The sequence below is a fragment of the Sceloporus undulatus genome, chromosome 7 (assembly GCF_019175285.1).
Source record: "Sceloporus undulatus isolate JIND9_A2432 ecotype Alabama chromosome 7, SceUnd_v1.1, whole genome shotgun sequence".
Classification (NCBI taxonomy): Eukaryota; Metazoa; Chordata; class Lepidosauria; order Squamata; family Phrynosomatidae; genus Sceloporus; species Sceloporus undulatus.
This window is the reverse complement of record NC_056528.1, coordinates 317158-343096: the sequence shown is the minus strand read 5'-3', so window position 1 is coordinate 343096 and position 25939 is coordinate 317158. Positions and strand designations below refer to the sequence as shown.

Here is a 25939-nt window from a genome sequence, read left to right as displayed (position 1 = left end):
GAGCAGGCCAGCTCCTCTCATGCAAAGCTCTGTGACTGATTCCAGCAGCCACTCCTGGTGACCTCAGGCTCCTACGCATGCATGCGCTGCTCCTACGGAAGATTTCAGAGGCAGGAAAGGGTCACTGTGAGGCTGGGAGGCAGCCCTCCTAAGCAATGGGCTTTGGGACCCTATGCGCCACCAGAGCCAAAGAGGCAGACTCATGCCAAATTACCCAGAAGCGCTTTATTACCGGGTGGGACGCGGATGTATATACAGGGATATATCCCCTCACAGAGGCCCCCACCTCCTGGGGAAAAATAAAACAAAGGCCCCCATGTGAACATATATATAGTACATGAGCAACTTTCTAACTGTGTTAAAATAAAGAATTTAAAAATATGGAACACTACCCAGGCAACTTAAAAAACAGCCCCCCAAGCCCCCCAACCCTGTTTATGGCTGGCACCATCATGATTACCCTGCAACTTGTGCAGATTCCCTCTTGCAAAGCAAGGCTTCAAGAGATTGTGCCCCACTGCCCTGCTCCTTACAAAAACGGTCCCAGGCTCTTCCTCCTCCCGAGGGACCTGGTTGTCCCTGGCAGGATCAGCACAGCCCCGGGGCATCTTGCCTCTTGCTCCCCAACCCCTTTTTTGTGAAAAGAGACCCAAGAAGACAGAGGTGGGGGGCTGACTTTGGGGGTCTGTGGGGAATTAGAAAGGCCCTCAATGGACCTTCTGATAGGGAAGCATCGTGCTGGGGACAAGGGGGCCACCTTCTGGCAAAGCAGCGGAGGGTCCTTCCCTCCTTTGCTCTCCCAGAATCAAAAAGGGGCCAGACCCTGGGCCCAGTCCATTGCCGCTGTGGTGGTTGGGGGCAGAGGGAGGGGTGGTGGGGAGAGAGATCCCTTCCCAGCAAGACAAGGGCCAGGGAGGGCAGGAGGAGCTGCTCTGGTGAGGAGTGGGGTGAGGGTGGGGGTCTGTACCGCAACCGAGGGGGTGAAGCTGTGCAAGGCAGGCAATTGCTTGCCTTATGAGAAACACATGCAGGAGGGTGCCCAGAGCAGTCCCATTTTGATGCTTTCTTTTAAAACAAACAGCCCACCAGCAGGGCCTCCAGGCACTGCTTTGGCATTCTGGAGACCCCTACCTTCACCCACCCCCTGAACCTCCCTGCCACCCTCCCCATTAATAAGAAACTTGCATCCCTTGAGGTCTGCCCCGAAGTGATAGTCTTGCTGGCTTTCACATTGCCAACACCAACACCAGGATGCAGGCCTGGTGCCATCAGCTCCTGCCAGGATGCAGGGGGAGACTAGATGTGCTGCAGTCAGAAACTCATGACTGCTCTCCTTAGCATTCAGCTGACAGAAAAGTGTGCCAGTCCCCAGCCAGGTGCCAGGCACTTCCAGTACCCAGCAACTCATCCACCGAGGTGCCAGTGGCACCTAAGGAAAGCTCCTTCCTGCCCTGGCCTTTCCATTGGCAGCCTGCTCCCTGCCAGCCAGTGCCAGGGAGGCACCTCTCCTTCCAGAAGCAAGAGCCCCCGACCCACCCCCACTCCACATGTCAGAAGGCAAATCAAGGCTTCTCCTCCACCGCCTGCAGAATCGTATCCCTCTCTGCCTGCTGGGAGGCTAACACCAGGGGTCCCGAGATGCCCGGCCCCGGCACAGGCTGTCACTCCGCTGCCATGCGCTGTGGATCAGGCTCAAGGCATCCTCACACTTCTTCCTGACAGAGGTGTCCTCGATCCGCTTGTGCAAAAGCTCCACCTGCCAACAGGAGGCAGGGAGAGGAAAGGTCAGTGGAGCAAGACCCAAAACAGAGAGAAGGGGACTGGGCTTGGCCTGCCGCTATTGACAGCCAATCTACAATCCCCAAAACAGGCAGGCAAGGCGGGCCAGCCCAAGCTAGAGAGGCCCAGGGCTGGCCTGCACATGTTCTGCATCAGGAGACCAGATGGGCTACCTGGTAGGTGTTTTTCCACACTAAGTCCAAGGCTGAAAGGAACCGTTCCAGTTCTGCTGTGCAGCTGAAATAGAGGACCCAAGGGGGCAAGTACTGCTTGTGGTCCTGGGCAAACTCCTAGTGGCAGAAAGAAAGAGAAGTCCAGAGGTGAAGCACCTGTTTTGCTTGCAAAAGTCTCCAGCATCTTGAGGCCATCTGAAGGCCTGGAGAGCCACAGACCAGTCTGTGCCAAGCCACCCTGGATAAGAGGGACCAAGGAAGGTGGGATTTGGCATCGGGCAGCCTCCCCACAGGAACCGTGGTCTACAACAGAATGTGGGTATGGGCAACTAGCACACAGAGCCTTTGGGGCTACTCACCACAAGACAGTATTCCCGACCAGCCTCTGTGGAGACAGAAGCCACATCCGCCAGCTCAGCGGTGGCCAGTGAGCGGAAGAAGCTGGTCTGGCAGTCCTCATGGCAGGTGAAGAGTTTCTGCTCGGTCACCACCAGGCAGCAGGGAATGCAGGGGGCAGGAACCGCGCCTTGGGGGACGACCTGTGGGGTGGGGAGCAGGAAAGGAGAGGCTGAGATCAAGAACCCATCTCTCAAAAAAGAGGCGCCTCCCTCCCACCCCAGTCTCCAAACAGAGTTGGACAGAAACTCCAACTCCAACCCTCTACATGCTTAGAAAGGGAACTGGCTTAATGCCAGGGTTGCCAAGAGTCTTGGCCACCCGCCCTCATGCTGCACCAGGCTTAGGCATGTCTGCTCTGCCACAGTCCACACAAGCACCATGGATCACTCTGTGCAGATAGATAGCCTCTCATGGCTCAGCCCTAAAGTGTTTGTTCTTGGCTACAAATATAAGCCTGTAAAACAGGAGTGGGGAATCTCATGCCCTGGGGATTATTCTGGCCCTCTGCGGTTCCCAGACAGTCATGCCCTCTTCCCTGTGACATAATTGTTTAGTCGCTGTGTTTTTGTTTCAGATTTTGTTCTGAGAGGCAGGAATCCCTCTCCTCAGGCTCAGTTCCTGGCAGCCAGAGCTTGAAGCTGGAAGATGCTGGCATTTTGATACTCCCCACCTTTTTCTCTGCCCTCCCTATCACTGCAATCTGGCCTTTTGCTGAAATTTAATAGGGCCCTGAGGGGGCTGAAAGAGTTTCCCAGACCTCAGGCCTTGTGTGGCCACCATCCTTACAACAATTGCTCTGGAAGCCCCCAATGGCATCCCTCTTACCCCTTTGGAGACGGCTTGGCACAGGTACTGCATCCAGTCAGCCATCTCCTCCTCATTCTCGGCACTCAGCTCCAGGGAAGGGCGGTCAGTCAAGATCACCTGGAAGGAGTGGGGCCGTTCTGTCGTGTTCGACCTCCGACACCCGCCGCACTGCTCTCCACTGTCAGAAGGAGAGAGTAAGGTGTCAAGGAGTTGGGGAAGAGATTGCGCCTGAGGTGGAGGGGCTCAAACTAGAGGAGAGCCAGAGAGTGCTAGAGAGCTGGCCGACACTCACCCCATGTTGATGGAGAGCAGAGGGGTGACGTCTGTGCGGTCTGGGTACTGGTACAAGATGCCGCTGCTGCAGAGAACAGGAGGGTGGCAGCTGAAGTCATGCCTGGGCTCCCCCTGGGTTCCCCCATCCCTGCCCCACCTCCAATTTAGGGGAAGACTCTCTTCTGGAACACAGAGGTTGTCTGAGAGCATGATTTAGGGAGGATTGTATCCAACCCTTCCCCAGGAGTCAAGGAGGGTGCCTCAAAGGCTAGCACCAGGCAGCTGCTCCACTGCAGTCATAACCCCAACAGCACAAACTCCTGCCCAGCACCCTCGCTCCAGCTCTGCCCAGGACACCTGGTTCTCTGCCACACTGCCGGCCCTCACCTGAGTACCACAAAGCAGGACTTCCAGATCTCCTTGCCCAGGTAATTGGTGCCCGCCTTGTAGTTCAAGACGCCTTCCTTCATGACAGAGTTCTCAGCTGACACATAGTGAGAAGGGGCAGGTCCCAGGGTTTCGTCCATAGGGTCTTCCCAGTGAATGAGGCCATAGAAGCATACAACCACCTCAGAGATCTGCCACAGACCCACAAGCGTTACTGATGCCATAGGCAGGACTGGAGTGGAGCACTGAGGAAGCTTGGGACGTAACCCTCCTTCCCAACTTTGGTGTCAAGGAAGCCCCTGCAAGGGTGGCAGCAGATGCTTTCACTGGAGGCAGACTGTGTGGCTGGGGGAGAGGTCTTCCCAAAATCTTAGGGGACCTCTGCAGCTGGGCTGAGTGCATGTCTCAGCTGGGAATGACCCACAGGGTGCCCTCCTCACCTCCCGCTTGGACTGCTGGGCCACAAATTTGGCCAGTGCCAGCTTCTCCATGGTAGCATCAGTCAGGATACTGGGGTAAGGTGGCTCGCGGCAGCCTTTGATCATTGCTGACTTCAGAGACACCAGGAAAAACCTGTGAGGGTGAGTGGGAAACGAGGGAAGGGTGGGAAGCAGGGAAGCCCCTCAGGTGAGTTGCATCTTCTGGCTTTGCTAAGATGCCACAAGCCCTGGATTCAGGCTGAGGGTCAGTCAGGACATCAGGCTGACAAAGAGACCCTGCAATTGTCCCTTGCAAAAATGTCCTGACAGGTTCCCTGCTCTCAGAAGTGGCAGTGTGTGGTCCGCAAAGGAGAGCCCCCTCTGAGGCAGGTGCTTTTCCCTTTGCACATATATCTGGCTTATTAAGTGGCCTCATGAAAGGGAAGAGTGTGGCCAAGGCCAAAGGGCCCAGGTACATGCATGTGTACATGTCTCAACGTGTGGCCAAGTCACTCACTCTGTCAGGGTCACGTCCGCTGTGTCCAGAAGGAATTGCTTCCGGCGGTTGGTGCAGACCAATGTCACTGTCTGCTGGTCCAGTCCCACCTGCCAAAGAAGCAAAGTGTGAGGGGTGAGAAGGACCGGCTGGCCTCCCTGGAGGGGCCACAGCCTTGAAGCTTACTTGGCCTGTGCTCTGAGAGTTGGGGGGGGGGCAGAAAAGAGGCAACCAAGAGGCTCTAGGGGTAGCTTTGCTCCCTTGGGATATGGTCACAAATTTGGAGTGGGCATGGGAAAGCTAGGCGATTACCAGCTCATGCTCCCCTTGAGGGAGATCCGAAGGGCTTCTCCTGGTGCCAGTTTGCAGACTGAGAGAATGTGTTTGTGTGCAGTGTGTCTGTGTGCTCATATCACACCTTGCCCTGAGGAGAGGCCCATGTTTTGGTCTTTGTTCCCTGGGGAGACCTTGGTAGGTTCAATGTGGGCAGTACTTGGACAAGTTACTACTATTATTTTTTGGGTCTTTGTAGCTTCCTATAACAGCATAGCCAGGGGATCTAGAATAGTAGACCAAAGAAGTAGCTTCCCATGTTCTGTCAAGCAGCCTTGGCCCTTGAAATGGGAGCCATCCCAACATGGCTGAGTAACAAAGAGAACTACATCCTGTGCCCTTTGTTCACCACCCGCCTAACCACTCTCACTCCTAGAAGCCATGACTGCAGCAAAAACAAGGAGAGGTCTCCCTGCACAGCCCCAGAAAACTCACTGAGATGTAATCCAGCTCGTTGTAGGAAACAGCCTCCTCCACCATGTATGGCTTCTCGGCAGCTCCTGGAAAAGGGGTGGGGGACAGAGTTAGGAGGCAAATCTCTGCCCTGGAAGGCCTCAGGGCAGAGGTGAGTGGGAGTTTCCCCTCTGTGCCCCTGAAATGTGGCTTGGGCCATCCCTCATGGCCCAATGCATATTATCTGTGGGGAGAGATGGATGGGCAAGCTGTGTGGACATATCCCACAATAGACTCTGCGTGTGTGTGTGTGTGTGTGTGTGTGTGTGTATGTAACTTTTCTCAGTTTGGTGGCTGCAACAGAGGCAAAAGGAATTGCACAAAAAGCCTTCCAAAAATGACTTCCTTATCAAAAGGGCTATGATGTACCCACCCTTGCCCAGCCCCTCTCTGAATATGGTATCCGAAACAGCACAGTATAGTAGAAAATTGGAATCTCTTTGGGGCTGTACTTGGACAAGTGGAAAAGAGAGCAAGAGAAGGCAGAAAGGCTGAGCCAGCCCACCCTGCAGAATACCTTTGCGGATGAGGTAGATGTAGCAGTCCGTCAGCAGCACATAGACCAGCTGCAGCATGCCCTCCATGTGCCCTGTGCTCATCCGGATCATCTGCTCAGGAAAAAAGAGGGAGCCCCCGATTAAGGCCCTGCTGCCATCTTTTCCTCCTTTGTTGGTTTTGCCTGTGTGCAAGTCACTTCTGACTTATGGCAACCCTAAGGAAAACCCACATATATATATTTGGCAAGATCTGTTAGGAAGCTTTGCCACCACTGCCTTCCTCTGAGACTGAGAGAGTATGATTTGCCTAAGGTCACCAATGGGTTTCCATGACTGAATGCGAATTCAAAACCTGGTCTCCCAGAGTGCTCTTCCAACTTTCAAAGCACCACGCCACCCTGAATCACTCATCTCTTCCTACTTGCTCTCCATACTATGGCTTTCCTTAAGAGGGAAGGCAGAAGGGGCTGCCCCCACCCCCAGAAATGAAAGGCCTCAGGGGCCCAGACGTACCCGGAAGAGCTGCTCCTCATTCTCCCGGAAGACATGGATCATCAGCAGCAACAAGTGGTTATTGTCTACCCTGTGCCAGGAGGGGGGAAATATGGCTTTCAAAACGACGGTGATACACAAAGCAAATGTCATGAGACAGGGAAGAAAATAAGAGGAAGAAGCAAGCCAGGAATTCAACTCTCCTTTGTGCAGGTGCAGAACAGGAACTAATTACAGGCAGCTAAGAGGCAATGCTTCAGTGAACAGTAAGCAGCCAGGAGATTGCTGGCAAAGCCCTAAAGAGGAAGCTTCTAATCAAAGGAACAGCAGCCCCTCAGCAGTGCTTTGCCAGTCTCAAGAACCGAAAAGCAGGTGCCACAGACTGAAGAGGGGCTCCTTGGGGATGTCACTGCTCTCCCTCCCACCAGTCGTCCCTTCCCTGCTCTGGGACAGCAAAGCTACACAGCCTTCTTCTGCTGGGAGGCAAGTAGCCTCACTGAGGAGCCCTGCCTTGAAGCAGCCACCCAGAGTGCCCCCCAAGTGCTGCTCACCTGAACTCAGAGGGATGGGCTGCCTCAGAAGGGCTCCCTTGCCCCTCTTCCACCCCAGAGTCCTCGGCGCTGCTCAGGGAGGGGCTCACCCGGTCCCCCTTCAGCCTGCTGAGGGGTTCCACAGGGGTGGCCTCTGCCACCTCCTCCTGCAAGGTGGCTAAGGTGGGCCCAACAGTCTCTCCTTCTCCCTCTCCTCCTTCTTCCTCTTCTCCAGCAGCTTCAGGGCCACCAGGAACATGTGGCGGTTGGCCATTCCCTGGAGGGTCATGGTGGCCACCACTTGCTGCAGCAGCGTTTGGACTCTCAATGGTAAAGCGGTAGAAGTCCATGGGAGCCGAAATCCCCTTGCCAAAGCCGCCAGCGGGTGGCTCCTCTGTGGGGGCCTCCCCTGGCGTGTCAGTCCGAAAGGACTGGTCGGGGGGCTCGACGGAGCGGCTCCACCCGCCCGCCCCCAGATGACCATCCAGAGAGCTGATGACTTTGCTCAGCGTCTGCCCCACTCGCTCCATGGAGGTGTCCTTCATTTCGGGAATCCTCAGCGCCAGCTGGGGGAGCGCGGGGGCCTCAGTGCTCAGTTCCAGGTTGGCCTCTGGGGCGAAGTCCTGCCGCTCGGCTTGGCTGTTCCTCCTGCCACCCTCCTCTGCTGGGTCTTCAGGTCCCGCAGGAGCAGGGATGGCAGCCTCCTCCGACCTGGCCTTTTTCTTCTTGCCTGTCTTCTTTTTCTTAGCCAACCTGCAGAGAGGGAGAACAGCAGCAGAGCTAGGCTTTCGATAACAGGCACCATGACTCCAAGGAATATGTCCAGCATTTATATTCTGCTTTAGTAATAAAGGCATGTTCCTCTGTGGGCTTACCAGTGACCAGCAGGATTCTCAGAGCAGATATACTGGGTCTTCCCTTACCCTTCTCTTCCCCAAGGGCTTGGTTTATCTGCTAATTCCCCACCTTATTCCTCTAAGCCCTGCACCTTCCAGCATTTTGAGACACATCTCCTTTTTCTCTTACAGATTTTGTTGGATCATCCCTAAAGTGTTGGCTTTTTTGTGCCTTTCTGCCTGACACAGACCTGATGACCTCCAGCTCTGTGCAGCTCTCAGACTGGTCCGTGCCATGCGCTGTGGTGCCACCGGCCTTCTCCTGGGTGGCAGAGTGCACCGGAGTGGTTTCGGCTGAGGAGGGTGCTTCTGCCTTCCCATTGAAAGGGTTGTAGCGCTGCTGCAATGGGCTCTTGGCTGAAGCTCGGCCAGCAGTCAGCTCAGAGGTCACCGAACGTGGACAGCTGAGAGTGTCAGTCAGATCTCCATCTGAGGAAGAAAGGACAGGAGGAAAATTTAATGCTTGGTGGCATCCCACAGAACCATGAGAAGGTCCTGATGCCAGAAGCTGAGGCAAGGAAGGAAGGAAGGAAGAGCCGCCCACAAGGCCCAGTGAGCACATGTCTCTGACATCTCCTGCAGGTTTCCTCACAGAATAGAGGGGCATTCCAGATAAGCAAGGAATAGAGAAGCTCAGGCTTATCTATATTATGAACTTTATGACATTTGAAACATGCTTTAGCTTATTATATCCTTCTAAGTCTCACAGCCTAATGAGGACATTAAGAACTCTTGCTTAACTGTCTTTGTGTGTCTCCACACTTAAGGGGCAACTAGCTGAGAATTACAGGCCAGTGCCAACCGTGTGAAGCAGTTTAATACTCTGTAAGGGAGATGCACCCTTCAGTTCTGAGCTGCCAAGGGGAAGGCTCAAATTTAGCATCCTGAAAACTGCCTCCTACTCCAAAATCTGCTTGGAAACTGAGGCAAATGGAGAGCCAGGGTGGGCAAAGAGCAAGCCCCCAAGGGGTAATATATTTTTCTCAAATAAATTTGGCCCCAAACACCCTCTTGTTGGCATGGAACATTTTATCAAATGTTCCCCTCTCCCCCAGGCAGCTTTAGGCTGAGGAAAGGCCCTTTTAAAAATAGGAAGTCAATGTAAAGTGAATTGGCCCAGGAAGGCAAAACTATAGCAAAAATGCCCTTCACAGGCCCCCTACCCTTCTGGCAATTGCCCACCTCTGCTATAAAGGAAAAGACCAGTAGTAATTAAATCAGAGAGAGTGAGAAACAAAGAGAGAGAGAGAGAGAGAGAGAGAAAGGAGAGACGTCATTCCTTTATTTCCCCCATGCACCATCAGAGCAAAGAATGTGGTTAGTTGTCCCCCGAGGTGGAAGTAATCTCTGGGTCCTGCACAGAAACATTTGGACATCTTGTTAATCTGACAATGAGAAAGAGTAGTGTCTCATGCTGGAAGCTGCAGAAGGGTGAAGATGTTAAACAAAGATATCCCAGGAAAGCCAGGTGAGGGGACACTGGGAGGCATAGATTGTTGGGACGCACACCAATGCTCTGGTTATGCTGGCAAGAGGAAGGCGAGGCCTTGCCCCTTCCTCTCTGGGCACCTCTGCTTGTTAGGGACCCCTTGTGGAGCATGCAGGGAGCCCCGGGGCAGAGATAGAAGCGGCACAGAGAGCACAGCTATGGAAGACCGGGTAACTCATCCCACCTTCCCAGGCTGCAGTGGGCATGGACGGCACCGCAGGAAAGACATCTCCAAAATCATAATCTATAGAATGAGGACAAAAAGAGGATTAGCAATGTCGGTGGCAGGAAAGCAGGGAGGGGAACTAGCTGGGACTGGGGAGGGATGAGGAAACAAGAGACGTGGAGCTAATTTCCCAGTAATCCTACAAAAAGTATGGGAGGGCAAAAGACTGGACTGGACTGGAGGATGCCAGCTACCATGAAGCCGCCTTACAGCAACTCAGCCCTAGCTGCAGCCTCCAAAATCACTGGGATCCAACAGAAGTGTTTCCAAGCCAAGTAGGCACCTGGCTGGAGATCAGTTCCTTGAGCAGTATTTGTGGTGATGGGGAAATGTAATGCTTATGGTGAAGCTTCCTTGCAAGACCGGATGTAATATCTAAACCATCTCTTCTTCCACACACCCCTTTCTCACAAGGGCAGAGTGCCTGGTACAAACCAGAACTGGCTCCCTCTCCTCAACATCTCACCCAAGAGACTGGCTCCCAGGGTTCCTTCCAGCAGCCCACCTGGCAGGCACTCATCTCCTCCCACACTCTTCCAAGGCTGGCATGAGAGGCCTGTCTCTTCCCCACTTACCCTCACTCGAGGGTGCGATGGCGCTGTCGTCCCACTCCAGGTTGGTTGAGGTGACGGAGTTGAAGGAGTTGAGTGAGAGGCTGTCTGAGCCATGGACTGAGCTAGGTAGGCGGTCCTCAAAGTCCAACAAGTACTGAGGCTTGTAGTAGTCAGGCATGTAAGGCGCCAAGTCCAGGTAAGGAGCATCCTGAAAGAGCCAGAGACAGACAGGGCATTGTATGGACCCACTTCTCACTGAGGGATGAGGAGGGGAAAACAAGGCCCTCCTCCTGGATTGGCCCCTAAGTAGAACTGCTTGTCAGAGAAGCTGCCTGCTTGTAGCTCTCAGCTGTTGCCTTATGCAAGGTTTTATGTTGAAGAAAACTTGTTTGTCGTCTTTCCTGCAATGGACTAACACTGCTGCCTCTGCCCCACCCCACTGGGAATTTGTACACAGAAGGGACTCTTTCTATCTGCCCCAAATCTCTCGTCAGTTTCAGGCTTAATCGCTGATCAAGTCCCATGGCCCCTCTCTCCCCAAGTGGCACAGTTAGATTCACAATGAGTGCAGCCCAAAGAATCCAGAGTACAATGATGGATCTCTGCCCTTCTTTAAACACAAGAACTGAAGGCACATCAGCTCACCAAAGGAAAAGCAAAGGTGAAATGCTCTTCTTTTAAGAGCAAAAGCCATCAAATATTAATGTTTTAAAAATCAATGTGACTTCTTTGTTTGGTTTACAGATCCAAGAAACTGGAGAGAGGAATGAAGCTGCTTTTGTAAAAATGACAAGTTCTAACAACCCATAAATGAAACGTAAGGGGAGTGTGTGCATAAACATATGCATGCACGCAAGAACACACAAATACCTCCCCATGTGTTCTGAATTGAAATGTGTGGAACAGACAGAATGGGGGGAGAGAAGAATTAGGAAGTACAGAGTAGGGCTGTCTCTAGGTTCCCTTCTTTCTGTCTCAAAGAGAAGAATGTTGACTCACCAGATCCAAGTCGAAACGGATAAACTCCAGGCCAGAGACTAGCGTAAGGAAGAGGGTCAAGTGATCATGGCTGCAGACAAGAGCGTTCCTGGAGGACAGACAAGGTGATCATCAGGGAATTCAGGGGCTCTACAGCCTTTTCAGGTCAACCCCAGCCCCAACCCCAAAAGGGAATTCCCCTGCATCTGATCCTCAGGACAGTTAACAAGCAGGCACTGTTATGAAAAATTCTGCAACCCAAACTGCCAAATTCTGGCTGGCTGGAAGGAAAGGACTGAAAAGGGGGGGGGGGGAGGCTTTGCCTGCTTCTAGCACACCCTCCCGCTTGTATCCCACTGGACTTACTTAACATAGTACTTGTGCAGCAGACTCAAATTTTCCTGGAAAAGCCGTAGGTAGCTCTCCAAAGAGTTCTCATTGAGGGCCAGGTACAGCCATGCTCGGCCTGCAAGGGGTGGCAAAGGCAGGCAGGCTTTATAGACACTGCTTGTGCATCGATGGGGGAGGAAACCACCCTGAGCCCCTCCATTTCCACACATCATCTTGCTAACAGACAAGGCTGACTGAAGACAGAGTCAGCATGGCTTCTCTGGGTCACTAATGGCTATAGAACCATCAATGTGAGTTCATGCTAGGTGACTCCCAAGAGGCGCTGAGGTTTAATCCTCCAGTCTACCAAGGCCTTCTCCACAGTCCCAGGCCACTTTAATGTGCAGAGGAAATTGCTCCATGCCTTCATCAATTTAGCTCAAGCTTAGCCAATGAATAGTCCTCTCCCTCTCTCTCAAGCACAGACACATGCATGCTGCTGCTTTCATTCATAGCCCACCCAAAGAAACACTGCTGCCTGTCATGGCCCTGCCACACACTTACTGCGGCCCAGGTTTGTGGCCACATGTTCCAGCACTTCTATCTGCTCAATGGCTTCACGGCGGGTGAAGTGGACCACCAAGACCCAGTAGCCTGAAGGGAGATCTTGCAGCCTGGGGAAATGGAAGAGGAAGAGGGCAATGAAGGACAGGGAGAGCCTGTTCAGAGTCTGGCCATAACTTAGGCCCCAATGGGCAGCCTCCTGGCTGTCTGCCATGGATCCTCCCCACAAACAAAGCTGGCTGAGTTCTGGTAATGTAGGCCAGTCTATTTCTCAAAGCTGAAGGCTCACAACCATTCTCTCTCACACCGTGTGCCATTCAAAGGGAGTCCAATGCAAGGATGGAGGGTAAGAGCGCTCTGCCCAAGGCCCCCTCAAAACCACAGCTCAAAGTGGCTGGGGTGCAGACCCCAACCCCTGAGAATCCAGCCTGCCTTTCTGCCAAGGCTGGCTCTCTCAAGACCAGTGAGGAGCAGAGCACTGCTTCCACACTCAAAGGCATGGCTTCTGCAAAGGGCTGGGCACCTTACCCATAGAGAAGCGCATGGTCAAGGTGCTCGCATAGTCGCTGGAGGACAGTGTCATGGTTCCTGATGGCCGGAGTCTCATCCTCACAGGCAGCAAAATAACTCTGCAACTGAGAGAGAGGGAGGGGAGGGAGAGAACGTCAGCTAATGAAATATGGGGCCAGTATTTTGGTACTAGATTAATACAGATGCAAAGCACTCCACTCCACAGAGGGTCAAAACAGGTGAACCAGTGAGGAACTGAAGTATCTCTTAAGGGCTCATATGCTCACAGTAGTCAAGATAACTCTACCTAGACTTGCTTCTAGAGCAGGGGTAGGCAACCTGCGGCCCGCGGGCCGGATGTGGCCCGGCAAGGCCTTGGGACCGGCCCCAGCCCAGTCCTGCCGCCGATTGCCGCCGGGGCCTTTGGGGGGCAATTGTCTATAGAAGCCTCAGAAACATGCATTTATCTTAACATTTTTTTAAAAATCAGCAAATTTTTTCACGTGTCCTCCATTTTTTATTTTAAAAAGTGCCCTCCATTTGAAAATTTTGTCCTACATTTGTCCCGGTTTATTTATTTATTTAATTTTTTAAAAAAATTATTTATTTATTTATTTATTTATTGGCTTCGGCCCCCCCAGTTGTCTGAGGGACAGCAACCCGGCCCCCCGGCTCAAAAGGGTTGCCTACCCCTGTTCTAGAGGTAGCAGAGAGACTGGAACCTCAGCACTTTTACACTTGCGTTGGAACTCTGAAAACGGATAATCAATCCCAGGAAAAGTTTATTAGGGCTTGGTATCAGAGAAAGCTTATCAGGGGCTACTCAGGAACAAGCCAATTGTCTATACTGCTTTACTCATAGACCCACCATTTACTGATAGGGGTACAAGTTCTTTTCTCATAGGAGTCCAGCAGGAGAGGGATGGGAGGCAAGAGATCTCAGAAATGCATTTACCTAACAATTAACTACAGTATTAGAAAATGGCAATGGAGGAGAGAGCATAGCTTAGCAGCAGAGCATGCATGCTAAATGCAGAGTCCCAGTTCAATTCCTGGAGTTACCTTCTAATAAGATCAGGCAGCGAGGGAGGGACCAAAGACAACACTGGGCAGAGAGACAATCCTAACCTGGTCTAAGGGAGCTTCTTAAGTGAAAAGGAAAGTAGGGTAATGAAATGGAAAAGGCAAACCACAGTCCGGAAGGTGTCTGCTTCCTTCCCCTTGACCTCTGGGCCAGGTGCTCCTTCTTCAGAAACCCTCCATCCCACCCACACTCAGCCCTGCCTATGCTAGGATGCCATGCTGGGATACGCCTGTGCAGAGGAGGATTCTCCGGGCAAAGGATTAAAGCCGAGGAAGGTGCAGCTCTTTCCCAAGCCAGGATTTCCAGCCACACCTCAGACACTGCTGGCACTGGATCAGGGCAAGAGGCAGAAGCCCTGTCTCAGCTGGATTAGGCTCCTAAAACAAGGACTCAGGCAGCAGAGGCTATGGCCCTAAGGACCGAGGAGCCGCTCTGTAGCTGCTTGGCCTTCATGACCCTGGAGTGCATCAGAGCAGAAGGATCCAGACCCACTGTGAGAATGACAGAGAGAAATGACTCCTCATAGCCATTCAGATGATATGGGGGGAGAAGGTATCTTGGAAGCTCAGCTCTCAAGAGCTAACCAGCTGAGTTTACAAGAGCCTTTACAGCCGCGGCCCCTAAATTATGGAACAACTTGCCAGAAGAGATCCGTCTTATTACCACCTTAGAAGCCTTTAAGATAGCACTTAAGATGGATCTCTTCCGGTGGGGCTATCCATCTGACCTTCTATAGCTGATCTCAAAGAACACTCCCACTTCTGACTTTGATAGCAAGGAAAACAGACAACAATTTGGTCATTTTAGTGATTGGTAGTAGTTTTGTTGTTTTATTATTAACCACCCCTGAATGCAGACTGAATGCAGGGTAGCAATGCCAATTGTGTGTCTGTGTGCTGTGGGGAGGACCAACACTATCACATTGGTGGCCTAAGACTTGGTTGGAGCACTGGACTAGGACACTGGAGACCAGGGTTCAAACCCACTGGACAAGTCGCAATATAACAGCTTTCTCTTTGTGGAACAGAAAGGTTTCTGTGATAAACAGGACTTCACGGCAGCGGCTGTGAGAGACCCCCGAGGTAATATCTTTCCTTAGGTGGGGAGCTACCAGGAGGTTTGCTGGGCAGAACACTCCTCCTCCTCCCCAAGTGGAGGCTCTCTCACCAGAAGGCTTGGATGACAGAGGCAGGTGGGCCATATTCCCAACCTGCTGCCATCCCTGAAGCTCTTTGGGGAAGAGCATGAGCAAGCCCAGGGATGCCAGTATACAATCTTCTGGGATTCTCCTGGGATTTCATCATCCTCTCGTATCTCACAGGCCCAAATGGCAAAAGGAACGTGCCGCTGACTTCCTAGAAGAGGGGACTCTAGGATGCCAAGCTCCCAACTACCAAAGAGGTCTGGATGGCCAATGGCATGCGATGGCTGACCAGACTCCTCTCACAGTCTCATTCCAGCAGCCCTGGCCCCACCATCACCACTAGTTCAAAAGGTACCCAGTGGCACTTCCAGAGCAAGGCACACTGCCAAAGGTCTCCTTCCCTGAGGAAAGTGTCCTCACAATGCCTTCCTGGGAAGCTGTTCCATCCAGTGGGCACCTTTGCTGGCCAACAGATTTGGCCCCTGCCAATGATGCCACAAGAGAGGATGCGGGGGCACCCTTTGCTTCTTTGGCAATACTGGGTTTGAGTCACAGAGCTATTTATAACCCTTTCAATGGGCAAAACAAACAGTGCCTGTGTCCAAGCCCCACGCATGTGATTGCCCATGCCCATCTGTTGTAGGACAAACAGCACCCTAAACAGGTCCCTGGTTGGGATGGGTTTTGTTTGACTGGGAAAATCCCCCCAACAAAGATGGGCAGAGGTCCGGGCTTGTTATTTAAGCTTCCCTTGCAGCAGGCCTCCCATCCTTAAGAGCAAAGTTCAGCCAGGTGGGCCTAGGGTTTTCCAACATTTGCAGGTTCTTGACAGCCTTCTTCATCAAGCTGGCACTTGGCAACTTTGCTTGCATGTGGAAGATCAGAATAAAGTCAAGAAAGCTGGAACTGCCCATGACTGCTTCAAGAGAGAGCAACTGCTTTGTTCACTGCGCAAGTGGGAGACAGAGAAAGGGAATGAGAGCAAGCAAGCAAACAGGCGCGGAGGTTACATATTTCTTGTCCAAGCCCAGGGAGAAGGAAACCTCTTGTTAGACACACAGACCGGCCAGTGTTGACTCTTCAGTGAAACTCCCCCTTAAGAAGCTGATGTGATGGTGGACTTCTGCAAACTTGGTATGAAACTCCCCATCAGGAAGAAAGAAACATGTCTCTGCAGGCGCCCAATGGTCAGGCTGTAGCTGAAAGAAACTGGTGATGTCAGTGGGACTCGGGTGTATTTCTTCCCTGCTGTTTCCTAGTCCTTCTCCTGGGGCCCTGGGGCCAGCTCTATTGCCCCTGGATGGTGGCTTGTATCTGCATGTGCTGCCAAGTGCCAGCTTGATGAAGAAGAAGGCAGTTGCAGAAAGAAGTGGCTGTGCCTAGGGTTAGCTTGGATTTTAAAAACACTATTATTATAATGAAATAACACCAGCTGCCCTTTTGGTCTCCTGGACTGCCTTGTGTTTGACCCTGGCCTAGCACTGGGATTATTCTGGGCTAGGAACCGGAGTCTCTCTTTGGAGCATCATGACCTGGAAGCAAGCGCCTTGGCCTTGTTTCCCTGCCCTTTCGGGAGCCAGGAGAGCACCAGGCAAAAGCCTCTGTAATCCCCCAGCAACCTTAATTTGCTAATCCTTCCGACACAATGGGGTTTTTCCTCAGTGTTGAATGACAGAAACTTCTCCTAGGTCCATTAAAGAGCATCAATATGATAAACATAAAGCAGCTTTGAACTATTTCTATTTACTCAACTGTCTCAGGAACATGACTAAATGCGTTTGTAAACTAGCCTGTCAGTATTTCTTTTATAGGACCCTTCTGCAGCTGTGGGCCGTAAGGAGTCCCACACAGTCCTGAGGCCCGTCTTTTTGTGAAAGCACACTTCCCAGGATCCTGATCCTGGTGCTGAACTCACCCGGCCCTTGCATCTGTGAGATCTACCAATGGCAAGGGCTCTCCTCCTCAACAAGTCCTGCAAGTTCTCTTCCTTGCCTATGCCTGCGTAACGCAATCCATGCTCACGCCGGAGCCACCAAAGAGTCGCCAACACTTGCCTCTCAGCCAGGAGACTGAGTCCTGGAGGACGTGGCCTCCCAAAATACAAAGCTGCGCATCATATGATCCCACTGTGATACATTCAGGGAGGCTCACATTTGCCAGGAAAAACCTACCGGGCAAGAATTTCCAGAAGGATGGATCTCTGCCTGTTTCCACTAGAAAACCTGGGAAAGGCCCTCTGTAGACTGGAGCTGGCTGGGGAAGCTTTGGCCCTGCTGCTGTTTTGGGTGAGGGCATCCACAGTCCCTCCGCACTGGCCATGCCAGCGGGGGCAGGCACCAGGCACCCGTTCCCCTCTGTTTCTTCTCTGGGTGCCAATATGAACTGCACCTGCTCTGAACACAACTGAAACTGCAAGAGCAGCTAAAGGGCAGTGACTGTGTGTTGTCACCCAGTGGGTTTCCACAGCTGAGCTGGGATTCGAAGTCCTAGTCCAACACCGAAACCACTCTGCCAGCCTTACGTGGCACAGGAGAGAAGTAGCTGCCATCAGGGAGGCACAGCTGCCTAGTAGCCAAAAGGTCTCCCATGTCCTTGGGCCAGGGAAGAGCCAGCGTCTCTCTCTTCCAAAGCAGCCTACCTTGCAGGGTTGTTGGGAGGGGAAAGAAGAACCACGTAAAGCAGCACTACTTAAAAGGCAGCCCCTGGAAGGGAAGAAATGATAGCAGCCGGTGGTCAGAGACATGGAGCCCGTCCCTGCTGCTGGTGCCAAGCCAGATGGGCTGGGAAGGGCTGGTGCATAGCGTCCCCTTGGAGCTCTCTGGAGGGAAGGCAGGGGCCCTGCCTTAAGAAAAGGCAGACTGTTGAGAAAGGCTCCTTGGCTGGATGAAATGGCAGCCCCTTTGCTTTCTGGGGGCTGAGGGAAGGCAAGCTTTGGTTTGACGCACAGACCCTTGAAAAGGGTGTGTCTGAGCTTAGATGTACCCAAGACAGACCCCTGGCTTTGGCGCTTAAGCCTTGGGCCCATCTCTGCCAAGAGGCTCTGCCTGCAACCAGTGCCCTAACTGGGGCATCCCTCCCAGGAGGGTGGCCCTGGCCTTGCCAGGGGTCACTTGCAAAGGGCTGGGAGGCAGGCAAGGCACAAAGGCGCCGCCTGGGCTGCCAGGGAACCAAGGGCCATTCTTCCCAGGAGGAGCCAGGGCACGGAGGGGCCTCTGGGGCGGCTTCCTTCCTTCTCTTGGCTGAGGGGCCTAGGGAAGGCGGGGGCTGCGGGGCTGGGCAAGCCAGGAGGAGGAGGAGGAGAGAGGGAGGCCCAGGCGGCCCACCTTCTTGACGGAGAGGGAGATGTTCTCCAGGATGCGGTCCTTGACCTGCCCGGGGGGCTCCATGGCCGACAGCGCCGCCCCTTCCTCCTCCTGCTGCTGCTCGGCCCCAGGGACCCTGCTGCTGCCGACGCTGCTGCTCCTCCTCCTCCTCCGGGGGACATCCGGGCCCCGGCTCCTCCGCCTTTGCCGCCGCCGCCGCCAGCGCTGCTTCTCCCCGGGGCCCTCCGTCCTGAGCGCTGCCACCCGCCGGGCGCCGACCTCCGGCTCAGCGGAAGGAGAAGGGCGACGGCGCCCTCATGACCGCGGCCCAGCAGAACCAGCCCCGGCCCCGGCCTCCTCTTCCTCCTCGTGACGGGCAGCGCCCAGGAAAAGGCGGGCGGAGGACGAGGAGGAGCAGCAGGCCCGGCCTTCCCGGCTGGGCCTCACGGACTACGGCCCCCAGGCGCCCTTGCGCGCCAGGACCCAGCCCACGCCGGGCCTCCGCTTCGGCCTCCGCGCGCGCAAAGGACCCTGGGGGATGTAGTCCCACCCCCCCCACCCCAGGAACCAAGGCATTGGCCAGAGAGGTAAACAAACAAATCCTGAGGAGGATGAGCTTCGCACAAGGAATAAAGCAGCACCAGCCTCAGCCTCTGGATCTCCATCCGAGGAGGCAGGGCCTCTCCTGGACCGGCTCCCTTGAGTCCCGGAGATCCTTCAGGGCTTTCCAACATTCCTTCCCCTTTGGAAAAGAAAGACACCTTCCTTCCGGCCCTTGGAAGGCCAGGCAAGGGAGGCTTATGATGCAACACTTGGGCCCTTTCCAGGCTGAAAAGCTGCCAAGGCAGGAAGCCCCAGGGTTTGGGGGCACCAAGCAAACCCCAGAAGAGGCTGCCCAGAGAGGGTAGCCCCAGGTTCGGATACCGGCTCCTCCGCCTTGGAAGCCTTGGGGCCATGGGGGCAAAGGCCTCTGGAGAACCCTGGCCCAGGAAACCCCATGGCAGCCAAGCGCCTCAAGGGCTGATGGCCAGGACCCAGAGGGAGTGGGACCCTCTGCTTTGGGAAAGGGAGCCAAAGCCGAGACCCTCCTGATCCCCTTGGACAGCTCCCTCCAAAACACAGCTGCCAGGACACCCTGGAGACCCCCAAATCCAGGGGCGCCCCATTGCGCTCGTGTGAAATGGTGTCCCGTAGATAAAAAAGCAGCCTCAAGGTTTGGTTGGGGGATATATATACATACATCCAGATATATCTAGATAGAGATAGAATACATTTCCCAAGCAGGGGATGGTTGAATCCACGCAGAGAGGGAGGGTGGATTACTTTCAGATTTGTGGGACTTGCAGGCCAAGAAAAGAAGGAAGAAAGAAAGAAAGAAAGAAAGAAAGAAAGAAAGAAAGGACCTTTTGCTAGCTCTGCCTCTGGGCTCCAGAAGTGTTGCAAAGCAGCAGCCAGGCCTTGCCCAAGGCAAAGCGGAGGGAGCCTTCCTGCTTTTGCTGGGGCTGAGCACTCTCCTTCCCCAGAGAAAGAGAGGCAATGATTAACCGCAGCCCCATGGAGGCAGGAGGGCAAGGTCCCTGGCTTGGCCTCCCATCCTGGCAGGGGCTGGCTGCCGCCCTTATCAGGCCCTTCTCCTCCTCCTCCTCCTCCCATCTGCGTGGATTTTGGAAGCCAGAGCCTGGAGCAGAGAGTGACCAGGAAGGGCCAGCCTCCCCTGCGGCCCCAGGTGGCCCACCACCATGCTCTCCGGCCTGGCCTCCTACCTGGGCTCCTGGCTGCCCAGCTTCCCTAGCCTGGCCTGGGGCTCCAGCCTCCTGGACTCCCTCTTGCAAGGTGAGTTGGAGGGCTCTCCTTCCCCACTCCCTGGGGTCTCTCACCACCACCACCACCACCGTTCTGACCTTGCCTTCCTCGCAGGGCTGGTGGGCACCTGTGCCATCTCCGTCTTGTGCAGCCTGATGAGGATCTACCTCTACATCCAGTGCCTGAAGTGAGTGGGTTTCCATCCGTCAGTCAGTCAAGTATATTCCACCAAGTATCTGAGGATCTCAGGGCAGAGTATGGTAACATCAGTTCAGGACAACCAAGAGCAATCATTTTGAAACACTAAAAGTATATACATCTATCTGTTGGAAACTAAAACCAGACTATTTAAAACCAGCTAAAACAGTTTCCAATAACGTACAGTCCCATCATCCCCAGCCACCAGAGCCAACACTCCAGCTAGCTGCTAAGAACGGATGGAGAATGTAGTTCAGGCTACCCAAAGGCATGGCCATCTTTTCTAGCCTGTCTGCTTTGATCCTTCTGTTTTTCAAGGTGGATGAAAGGCAGGTGCTGGGAGAGGAAAGGGGAGGGAGAAGCCTTGACTGATTAGGGGATTCTGGGAGTTGTAATCCACCCAAAAGGGAACGTTTGGCCAAGCTCTGGCCCCAAGAGAAAACCTGTTTTATTCTGCTAACCCTGGTGTCTTTTGGCCCTGCTCTCCTGGCGACTGACCTTTCTCCTTTCCCCAGTGACCCCGAGCGACAGAAGGAGAAGGCGGCCCTGGGCCACCAGCGGCCCCTCCTGGACCAGCTCCACCTCCTGGTGATGACTGGCACCCTGATGGTGGTGGGCTCCCGCGTGGCCGCCTTGGTGGTGCTGGAGTTCTCCCTCCGCGCCGTCTCCTCCCTCCTCTCCCATGACAAGGTACGCCTTGGCTCCCCTCTTCTTCTTCGGCCTCCTTTCAGGGGGACCCCAAGATCTTTGGCAGGGCAAGAAACGGGCAAGCTGGGAGGAGGTTTTGCTTCACCAGGCTGCAACTCCCAGCATCCTTCCTGGAGGAAGCTAGGAAACGTATTCCCCCCAAAATGTAATTCCCATCCCTCCTAGCTCTACGGCTAAGTCAAAGCCCAGAACTGAAGTAAGCTTCATTATCATGGCACAAGAAGCAGGAAAGAAAACTCCTCTCCATCTGCCCTGGCAGTAAAAATACAACAGCTAGCACTCTGCAACCAGCTTGGGGCACCCAAAATTGGCCACCTGAGGCTGGGAGGGACAGCACTGGACCAGATCATTCAAGGCAGTGAAGCCTCATGCCAAGTTAGCCCAAGATGATCAGCATCAACAGCGACAATACCAACCATTGCAGGGGTTTTTTAATAACTAGGTTGCCAAAACACAGAGAGTGATGAAGAGGTGCATCTGTCATTTGTTTGTTTGTTTGTTTGTTTACTTGTATCCCACTCTTTTCCCAGGACTGGGACTCAGTCTGTAATAATAATAATAATCTGTAAGAGTGGTCCAAAGCACATTTAGCTCTTCTGATACACACCAGATGCTCCTTGATGTGAATTGGCACCAATGTGGATCCAGCCCTGGTGTGTCAGCCACAACACTGTCTGCCATTTTGCAACCAACAGCCACATGTTGGAATACCATGGCAGCCCCCGGGGCAATGTGGATGGTGCAAAACCACTCGCTTGACGACTGCACACACATGTAAGACCATTTGCAAAGATGTAAGTCCCATGCAGAATGCCAGCCATTCTTATTTCCTCCTTTTCCTCATCTTTACTTGGCCTGGCCTCCAAAAGACCGAGCCCTTAGTGTCTGGTTACCTTAAATAATTAAGATGATTTCATTTTAAATATTGACTCCCTGCGCCATAAGACCTCTGGATGGTTCAATTTCTACCATGTCAGCTTAGAACAATAAAGGCAATTTAGAAATGCTAACAACATAGCAAAAGAAAGGAAGGTGAAACACGCTGAGCAACTGAACTGATGGTTGTGCTAACAGCTGGGATTCGTAGCCATAACTAGTGGGAGGATTCTGAGTGTTGCAGTCCAAATCTTGCCAAGTTGTGGAAAGCTGGGCATCCTCCCCTTGCTGTGATCCTTTCCCTGCCACCCGCCTTGTTCCCCCAAGTGTTTAGGAGGGAAAGTGGGGGGCCCTTTCATCCAGGGCTGCCCATGGTCCTTCCCGTTTTTCTGTGTCTGCTCCTGCAGGGAGCGCCCAGCACCCAGCTCCACCTGCTCTGCCAGTACTCCCTGGGCTGCGGCATCTCCTGCAGCCTCAGCTTCCTCCAGGAAGGGGCACCCCACCGGACGTGGAACCTGCTCCTGAGCGCCCTCCTGGCTGCCCTCCTGGCCCGCTATGTGGGGCGCCTGGCCCGCCACGTCTCCACCATGTATGAGCTCCACTGCAAGGAGCACTACTGCGGCCTCTGCCTCTTCCTCCTCGCCAACTGGCATGGCATCCCCCGGCTTCTCTGCAATGCCCTCAAGGTCACCTTCCTGGTGGCCGACCTGGCCGCCGTGGCGCTCATCAACCGGGACTTCCTCACTACCTCCGAGGCCGTCCGCTTCTGGACGCCGCTGACCATCTGCTACACCCTCCTGGTCATCTACATGCAAGGTCAGTCCAGTGCAAAACCCATTTCAATACTTCTCACACCTTCCCCTTTCCTTGAGCAGCTGGAGTATCTGTGAACATTTCTCAGTGCCACATACAGTTCCATGAATGTTCGGGAGATGAGAGCAGCCTCCACCTTCATGCCCTTGTATGTCTGTTATTTAAGGTTTATTGGAAGCATTTGTTGATCACTTTTGGGTCTACTTTAAAGGAGCATGCAATGAAATCTAGTTTAAAAGATTATGTAAAAATTCAAACGGAGATGCAATTGTGCATTTGAAAACAATAGCTGATAGACATTCTTCATTTTTTAGCTTTATGACTCGGTTGCTATGTTGCAAGAGCACAACAAAACTCTTGTTAGTGAGTTGTAAAGATGCACATCTGGGCACCAGTAAGAGGGCTCTATGAGCCTTGGGCACTCCTGATACTTATCAGGCACTGCTGACATGCAAAAGGTAATACTCCTGGTGCACATTGGGTGCACCTTTTGTACTCTGGAACTAGCCGGTTCCCAGATGGGCACTGAGAAATGCCCCTGGTGAACTTGTACCCATTGCACATCAGGCCATGGTGCATTCAGTGGCTGCCATTGCACAATGGACACGCACGTGAAATGAGCACAGGTTGCAAAGCTGCTGGTCAGAGCAGAGGACCCAGGGGGCTGGATGGATTGGCAGTTGCCATGGCATGATCCTGGGGGTACCTTTGGGCTTATCCTCTGGCGCGCCAGCTGCCCAAGGAAGGCCCCGACAGTGCTGGCTCCTCCTTTTCCTCCTGTCTCTGTGGGGCTGGACGGCCCAAATGTGACCCACCTTGCTCTTCTCTCTTCACTCTCCTTTCATCTGGGTGGCAGAGGAGCAGCGGCAGAACCCAACGGAGCAGATGGCCTTCCAGACGGTCTTTGTCCGGATGGGGGGCCTCCTGATCCTGCTGATGACTGTGGGGCGCTGGATGGACATCGCCAACATCCTGGTCTCTCTGGTGGGGGAGGTTTGGTGCCTGGCACAGGCCAGAGCCATGCTGGACATCTGTCGGAAGCAGGTGAGGAGCCTTGAAATGCCTCTTTCTCAAAAGTCGTGGCTGCCATCACACCCATGCTGCTGTTTTCAGAGTGCTTACTATTCCTGGCTGTGGGAGAGATTCTGCCAGAACCTAGGAATTTCCCCAGGAGGTCATGCCAAAGCTAACAGGGTAAGGAAAGTGGAGTATAGCCAACCTCTTTTGGTCTCCCAGCTTGTAGATATCAGCCGCATAGTCACTGACCAACCTACAGTCTATGAATGATTCCAGTGTGATTTTTGGTCCTAACGTCCATATCTTGTGGCAATGTGTCTCACCACTTAAGCAGCCACTGGAGGAAGAAATGCTTCCTTTTGTTCAACCTAAATCTGATTTCACTTTCAGAACCTTCATATTTCTGTTTCTGGCTTTCTGTTTTGTCTTAATGCAGGATTATGCTCAGAGATTCTCCCATTCGGCTTCCAGCTCTCGGCGGCCTCCAAAACTGTATGAAGACCACTTGAAAAAATCCTCATCAGTGGCTGTGACATCCTAAAGTAGAGAGATCCAGTGGAGAGAAACTGGTGTGATATTGTGACTGTGGACCATGGACGGAGGGTGTGTGTGTGTGTGGGGGGGGGGGAATCGATGGGCTGAGGGCCAGCCTTGGTCCACTGCAGTGGACGTCTGCAGCTCTCAGGGACCACCATTGACCCTTTGAGGACCAGACCTGCAGAAATGGGGCTGTTCCTTGTGCCTGGTGCCCTCTAGTGACTAGAATGGGTCCCCTACAAAGCTATCACTGTTTTGTTGATTTGGAGTGTTATTGTAGAATGTGGACTGTAAACCTATCCAGGGGTAGCCATACAGAAAAGTACCACTATATGATGCAAAACCCACAAAACAGAGAAGCCTTTATAGGGCCAACCCAAATGCACAAAACCCACCATGCAAGCTTTTGAAGCTCCACTGGCTTCTTCATCAGGCAAAGATGTTAAAAAGCAAACAAGAGAAAATGAGGATGCTGGGGTCACAGACCTGTATTTCGTCAAGATGTTGCTATAGTTGCTCTCAGTAAAGATGTATGGAGGAATATCTATGTAGGTTGAGGCCATTGCTCCTCCTTGGACATGTGGGCTCTGAGAGACAAAAAAAACCCCATAAAGCCCAGGAAATAACATTTAAACTTCATTAGCAAGACAAAAAGAAACTTCAGTTGAGATCTGAGGCTACCCACCCTCCTCTTTGGCAAAGAACATTGCATTTCTCAAGAAGTCTCTGTGTTGTTGCATTTGGTAATATTTTAGATGCTGGTTGGATCAAACACACCAAAAGTAGTCCCAGTTTTAAAAATGTTTTAACTTTGATGGAGGTAAAACCTCAAAGAGTTCAGTCCCAGTCCCTTAGCTCCCTCTTTGGCATTACCCTAAAATCCTAATGCAGCTAAAATGTGGTATCTTCACATCCAGAGGAACATATCCAGGGACAGGTGTGGATATGTGTGGATAGCATTGTCCAGGTGGGGCCTCTCCTGTTTGGCAAACCATGGCTAGGAAGGCCATAACATTTTTTGCATAGCATCTGAAAGCGATCTTTGCTCAGGATGAGGAGGGAAGGCAGAGAGATCCCTGGAATCCAAGGCAGGCCTCTCCTTCTCTGACATTGTCCAGACCAAGATGGATCTGTCCTTGGCTCCTGGCTGACTCAGCAGAGAGTGACTCCCTTTCCTGCAGGTCATGGACAACGCCCTTCTCTTTTGGGGGGAGCATGGCACAAAGATGGAGGAAGACCTGGACTCTTTCTTTAGCCAGCCATGGGGAACTGGGTCACCTGCCAACGGTTTAGGGACCCAGTTCTACCTTTGGCGGTGAGGGGATGCTGGACTCCATCAGCAAAAGGTCTGGGTACCATCGACTGCATCCGTTTGCCACTGATAAAACTTATTTTATAACAGTATCATGTCTCGGGGTTTGGCACCAAAACAACTCTTGCAAAGACCCAGAAGGACATCCACTTCCAGATCAAGAAGTTACTTTTGGAAAGTAATTCATGTTAAGCCATGGGGCCTGCTGCAAAGAAGTCCTTGTTGCGCTTACTATAGCAGGGTCTATTATAATGACCATTTTAAAAAGACAATACAGTAACTGAGAGAAAGGGTCAACTACCTCTTTCCAATAATTACTGCCTGTTGAGAATATGTCTTGCAAAAAAATGACTCTTTACAGGGGAAAAAACACATGTTGCCTCTTGTGCCATACATTCTTTTGTATTAACAGGGAGGAGGGCTTGGCAAAAATGTCGCTAAGTGAAGCAAATACACTTGAATTCATAGAATAGCTTGAATAAAAATGGATGCAAAGCTTTTGAAATGTTTTTTTTTTCCTTTATTGCAGGAAGAGATTAAGTGAAGCTCTCCATCTCTTA

At 52.8% G+C, this 25939-nt stretch overlaps 2 protein-coding genes across 4 annotated transcripts; one reads left to right on the top strand and one right to left on the bottom strand.

Annotated features, from left to right (window-relative positions):
* Positions 1-205: 205 nt before the first annotated feature.
* PLEKHM2 (pleckstrin homology and RUN domain containing M2) lies at positions 206-18485 on the bottom strand. Of its 3 annotated transcripts, XM_042477930.1 has the most exons (21): positions 18137-18485; positions 17452-17515; positions 12604-12710; positions 12076-12185; positions 11548-11647; positions 11203-11290; positions 10225-10411; positions 9608-9667; positions 8126-8363; positions 7060-7791; positions 6530-6599; positions 6037-6127; positions 5502-5566; positions 4755-4843; positions 4259-4391; positions 3819-4009; positions 3451-3516; positions 3177-3336; positions 2312-2491; positions 1953-2069; positions 206-1756 (listed from the first exon to the last, which is right to left on the bottom strand). In XM_042477930.1, exons 1-21 carry the CDS (start codon positions 18295-18297, stop codon positions 1619-1621), a joined length of 3147 nt encoding a protein of 1048 aa, XP_042333864.1. In that variant the 5' UTR covers positions 18298-18485; the 3' UTR covers positions 206-1618. The 3 variants fall into 3 exon arrangements, with proteins under 3 accessions (XP_042333864.1, XP_042333865.1, XP_042333866.1); XM_042477931.1 differs by lacking the exon at positions 9608-9667 and having other exon boundaries at positions 18137-18484; XM_042477932.1 differs by lacking the exon at positions 17452-17515 and having other exon boundaries at positions 18137-18483.
* Positions 18486-18636: 151 nt separating this feature from the next.
* On the top strand, positions 18637-25877 carry TMEM82 (transmembrane protein 82). The gene is made up of 6 exons (XM_042477941.1): positions 18637-19948; positions 20033-20105; positions 20632-20806; positions 22108-22516; positions 23370-23557; positions 23967-25877. Exons 1-6 carry the CDS (start codon positions 19855-19857, stop codon positions 24069-24071), a joined length of 1044 nt encoding a protein of 347 aa, XP_042333875.1. The 5' UTR covers positions 18637-19854; the 3' UTR covers positions 24072-25877.
* Positions 25878-25939: the final 62 nt, after the last annotated feature.

Bases quoted from the DNA above. Each gene is read 5' to 3' on its own strand.
- PLEKHM2 (XM_042477930.1), bottom strand. From the start codon at position 18,297: ATGTCCCCCGGAGGAGGAGGAGGAGCAGCAGCGTCGGCAGCAGCAGGG. The intron at 12,711-17,451 runs GTAGGCTGCTTT...CCTCTCTCTCAG, and splicing joins CCTCCCAACAACCCTGCAAG to TTGCAGAGTTATTTTGCTGC. The intron at 10,412-11,202 runs GTGAGTCAACAT...TGGCTCTTTCAG, and splicing joins TCCGTTTCGACTTGGATCTG to GATGCTCCTTACCTGGACTT.
- TMEM82 (XM_042477941.1), top strand. From the start codon at position 19,855: ATGCTCTCCGGCCTGGCCTCCTACCTGGGCTCCTGGCTGCCCAGCTTC. The intron at 19,949-20,032 runs GTGAGTTGGAGG...CCTTCCTCGCAG, and splicing joins CCTGGACTCCCTCTTGCAAG to GGCTGGTGGGCACCTGTGCC. The intron at 20,807-22,107 runs GTACGCCTTGGC...CTGCTCCTGCAG, and splicing joins CCCTCCTCTCCCATGACAAG to GGAGCGCCCAGCACCCAGCT.